The 5305-nt window shown below is 40.8% G+C and overlaps 1 protein-coding gene across 1 annotated transcript in view; it reads right to left on the reverse strand.

Annotated features, from left to right (window-relative positions):
- The window catches only part of Nampt (nicotinamide phosphoribosyltransferase), a 38632-nt gene extending 34352 nt beyond the window's left edge, over positions 1-4280 (reverse strand). The window contains exon 1 of the mRNA XM_026778837.1: positions 4209-4280. Within this exon, the coding sequence (XP_026634638.1) occupies positions 4209-4280 (72 nt within the window). The remainder of the gene's footprint in view (positions 1-4208) is intronic.
- Between the last annotated feature and the right edge of the window lie 1025 nt (positions 4281-5305).

The raw sequence follows: 5305 nt of genomic DNA on the forward strand, positions 1-5305 counted from the left end.
GAGAGAGAGGAGAGAGAGAGAGAGAGAGAGAGAGAGAGAGAGAGAGAGAGATTGATTTAGTCCCAGGTTAATCTTCCTCCTTCACTTTACCTTCTTATCACCTTTTGTTGCCTCGTATATTTCAAATACCCTCTTAGAGTGAACTTCTTTTATATTTATTTATTTTAATGGGGGGATGTTGACAAAGTTTTTTTGTGTAAGAGCCTTGGCTGTTCTAGAACTTACTTTGTAGGCCAGGCTGGCCTGGAACTCATAGAGATCCGCCTGCCTCTGCCTTAGTCTTAGGAGTTCTAAGATTATGGGCATGAGCCACTCTGCCTGTATACCTGAATAGTTAAGTTTTAATCATTAGAGCTTCTGCTCAACAAGTTTAACAGGTTTTTATTGCCATCACCTGGAAGAATTCATTATGCACTTAGTTTCATTTACTACAATACTAGCAGACATGTAAACAAAGCGATGCAAAGTTTAATACTAAATATACAGATAATAATTGATTAAAATATTAATAGTTATCACTGATGATAAGAGAGACCCATGCTTGAGCTGGGCTCACAGAGAAGGCTGCATCTCAGAAAGGTCTGCATTCAATTACACTAGTACTTAACATACTGCCATGGGTTAGATAAGTGTCCCCAGTGAACTGTGAGTTAAAGACTCAGTACCCAGTCTGTGGTTAGGAGATGGCATAACCTTTAAGAGATAAGGCTGGTAGAGGTCTTTAGGACATTGGGAGAATGACCTTAAAGAACCCTGTCCTCTCTTCTAGCCAGGAGTGCTTCCTCTCATACACTCCTACCATGGTTTCCTGCCTCACTACTGACCCACCCACAAGCCATAGACTTATTGAAATTTTGGGTTGAAATTTTTAGAACTATGAGCCAAGATAAAGCATTCTACTTTAAAAGTTTATTATCTCAGATATTTTGTTACAGTGGTCAAAGATGACCAGTATGGCTTGTATGCTTAAGAACTCATTGGAGCTGTACAAATGATATGGTAGACTCTATAGTTTCAAGGAACACATCCTCACATGGAGAAAACATACATATTACTTTAGAAGCAATTTCCTTCCTACAGACGGTCCATGACCCTGCAGAGGTTTGGAAACACTGTTCACCTTGCTGTTCCTAGCAGTTTAGGGGACACAGGCCACACCCCCCTCTGGTGAGAAGCACCATGACCACGAGATCCTTCAGAGAAGGCCAAGAAAGATGGAGTAGCCTTCTCCTTCCCTAAAGTCGCACTTCTCACCAGAGCATATCATCTCCCATAAAGTGTGTCTTTGGGTTCAACATTTTGGCTGCCACAAATCTTTTGATACAATGGCTAAAACAAAATTTAAATTAACTCCTTTCTCTCAGGATAAGCCTCTCTGGGATGATGACATGGCTCAGTAATCCATGTTCTATCTGTCTTCTTGATTTGTCATTTATGACATGTGACTTTGGTGCTGTGCCCTAAAATGAATGCTATATTAGTTAATTTTCTGTGATAAAGCCCCATGACCAACAGCAATTTATGGAGGAAAAAATTTATTTTGCCTTACAACTGTAAGAGGGCTCAGAAGCCATCATGGCAGGGTAGCTGGCCCATAAGCAGCTGGCCTAGTGGTCAGAGCAGGAAGCCGAGAGATCACATCTTTAGCAGCAAGCATGAAGCAGAGACTAAATAAGAAGCAGGATGAGAATATAAACATTCATTCCTCCAGCAAGGCTCCACCTCCTAAACGTTTCACAGCCTTCCCAAACAATGCCACCAAGTGGGAACATTTGGCTAAGCCTTTGGGGGCATTTCTCATGCAAACCACTATACAAGTTTTAAAAGTTGCTTCTCAACTTTGCATTAATGTGGTATGTGCAGAACAGAATGTGGATGTAAAAGAACAGACACGGGAAACAGTTCAGTGGTCACTGTAGTCTGTGTGGGAAATGATGCAGCCTGGGCAAGGTGGTGCATTTGGAAACAGTGAAATGGGTGTCAGAGATAATCGGAACGGCACGTTGAGAGGGAAGATGTGTGTGGTGGAGGAACGGGAAATGCGTGAAGGGTGTTAGAGATAATCGGAAGGGCACGTTGAGAATGAAGATGTGTGTGGTGGAGGAACGGGAAATGAGTGAAGGGTGTCTGGAGGGAGGAAATGACTTTCAGGTTCTGGCTTTAAATATTGGGTGGTTCCCTTGGGAGAGTTATGGGCAACAGTATTGAGGAGTTAATCAGGAGTTTGATTTGTGCAATGTAAGCTTAAAGTTTCTATTAGACAGTAGTGAGATTGCCTCCTTGCTTACTGAGTTTTGGATTATTATCTGGATTTTGTCATTCTCTGCCGGATGTCTATATTGATAATTAGTAATAAATCTGTATTTCTTTCATTCTTCAGGTTCATTTCATAAATTGCACGGTCATTTGTTTTTTTAGTAGCATTTCTAACATTTGATTTCTCAAGCTCTTTTCTGTCTGTTGCTAACAACATGGTAGTTCCTTTCCATTCCAACCCACAGCTCCATGTTTCTGAAATCACAGGATGCGCTGGGACCTATACAAGTTCCAAGTCTATACAAATCAAGCTTTGGGGGACAGACCAATGAACTTCTTTCAGATGAATGACTATTTGGGGAAATTTGTCTCATGTAACTTTCTTTTTTTGCTATTGTACATTTATTGAAGAATTATGCACAGAAATAAAAAAAATTGAAAATGACAAAACACTTAAGTAAATATTAAGCTAAATAGGACATATATGACTGTGTTTTTCTATGCTGAAAATAGGGTAAGGATGTAGGTTAGTTTGTAGGGTACTTGCCTAGCATGTATAAAACCTGAAATATAATCCCAGCACTACACAAGTGGTACATAGTGCTGCATACCTGTAACCCCAGAATTTGGGAGCCAGAAGCAGGGGTATCAGGAATTCAAGGCCATGTTTGGCTACCTATAGAGTTCCAGGGCAGCCTGGGATATATAAGACCCTGCCCAGAAAAGAGATGGAGGAGGAGGAGAAAGAGGAGGAAGAAGAAGAGAGAAAAAAATAATACACATGGGAAGCAAAGACAGAAACCAAAGAGAAAAACTTGCTCTATTGTTCTTTATGTAAAGATAGTTCAAGAACATTTTATGGCCTTATGGCCAGTCTTCAGCATATCAAATCCATAAGTGATTCCATCAGGTCCCTCAAAATTGGTCTGGCTATGGAGGATTGAGAATCTCTGAACAGACAATCAGCTGATTTAGTCTTTTTAACAGAAGACATAGTAAAATAACCGTGTGAAGTAAGCCCAAACTTGACGATGAGATACTGATATCTGCATAGCAGGTTTCATCCACAACTAGTCTATAGGTCCCAGATTTGCTTCACAGGTGCAGAATAAGCCTTACCACACAAGATGTCCTACAAAGATATCTTGGTGAAGCCAAATCCGAGAAATCGGTTTTCTGTACTCCAGATAAGTTTCTGTAAAGGTTAGCCCCGTTGGTCTTCTAGAATCAAAGACGCCTCCTCTGCACACACCAGATAAACCCTGATGAATTCCAGAGGTGCTGTTTCTGTGAATCACATAAGTTGCAAAGCAATTAAATGGGAGGCTTTGCTTTAAGTGACATTTGACCCCTATTTTCTCTACACAAGTGTTGGGCAAGTCCCTACTGAACCAACAAATTTGTTAACTGTCTCTTCAATGTGTTTGTGCAATGATCGTATTCATTCTGTTTTCACTTCCAGCAGATAATCTAGAATAGGCCAACAATTTCCCATGTCAACAATATTCAAGTTTCAAGAATGGTTTTAACCCTTCAAGTTGTGTGACAGAACCATTAAATCTATGGAGAATCTTCAGCTTTTTCACAGTGAAATTATTCAAACTAATTAGAAAAGAAGCCACACTTAAAGGAGGAGGCAGTAGTAACTTCCTACTAGACTACATCTCTTCAAGGTCCATGGCCTCAACATTTCCATTATGTGGATGGAGCCTTTACTAGGAAGGACAAATATTTGAAATCTATGACAGCACTACTCTTACTTCCTGAATTTCCCAGTATGCTGCTTGCTTCCTCAAAGGCATTTCTGTCAAAATTGGTGGCTATCAATGTAATATAAGAAAATGCGTGTCCTCGTTGCCATCTCACAACTATTTTTTTTGTGTGTGTGCACATGTGCTCATGTACTTGGGGTCCTCTAGTAATTTGAGAGCATTGACTCTCTCCTTCCACACGTGGGTCCTGAGGACTGAGCTTGGGTCAAAAGGCTGGGCAGCAAGGACCTTCACCAGCTGTGCCATCGCCATGGCCCCTTATTCTATTGATCAGAAGCAAATCCTGGTTCCCCTTCACTAAGCGATCAGATCATGCAAGGACACTTTGGTTTTCCTTCAGTTCCTGGAACACGTCAGGTTCTTCTCTTATTTAGGGCATTGACACAAATAAGTTTTCCCTATTTGCCCCTTGATTCACCTTGACGTTTTCTGGTTAATTCCTGCTCCTTCGCTAAGGAGCATCTTCAGGGAAGCAGTGGGGTCTGCCAGCTCAAGGTTCAGCTACTTTCAGCTGTGATTGTACCACTTGTGTCTTTTACTCACACTGCTTGCTCTGGCCTGCAGTTCAACGACGGATGCTTCCCCTGCCACACAGCATCCCCATCACACCTACTGTGGCACTTGACACAAATCAAATGCTGAATAAATAATAAGCCTGTGATGGTTTTACTGTCCAAGGAGACCCACAGAAGTGAAGGGCAGTATTTATTCAGTGTCTCAGTCAGTAAGTATAAAGGGGCTCAGAGACAGAAAAAAATCAATAAGAATAAAATGTCTAGTGATGTATTTATGAACATTTTAGGAACTAGACCAAAAGGTGTTTTGATTCTGTGCTGGATCCTCTGTGTTGTCAGTTTCCCAAACACAAAATTCCAGGAAAATGCATACAGCAGAGAGAGTCCAGGAAAACTGGGGGGAACAGAATAAAAACACAGGGTCCACTCGTACAAAACAATATAATACTTTAGATTAAATTGTTAGGTCTCATTAAGGAGATTTTCTAGGTTCCCAATTCAAACACTTAGAAAAATGTATGAAAATAATGAAGCATAACAGAAAAAAAACCCATATTTGAGCAGACAGAGAACAGAAAGTGGAAAACCATGACTTGTGACATGAACAAGAAAATCCACCTTAATAATACAAACAAGTTCAAAGACAGCTTATGCTTAGTAGTGCAGAACACTGTGTATTAAGGGATTGTAGTAAGTCTGTAGCTGCGGTTGACGCCAAACTTCTGATCCTCTAGCTTGTGTCTCAGCCATGTGCCATACTGG

Source organism: Microtus ochrogaster, chromosome 1, assembly GCF_000317375.1.
Source record: "Microtus ochrogaster isolate Prairie Vole_2 chromosome 1, MicOch1.0, whole genome shotgun sequence".
In the NCBI taxonomy this organism is placed as follows: domain Eukaryota; kingdom Metazoa; phylum Chordata; class Mammalia; order Rodentia; family Cricetidae; genus Microtus; species Microtus ochrogaster.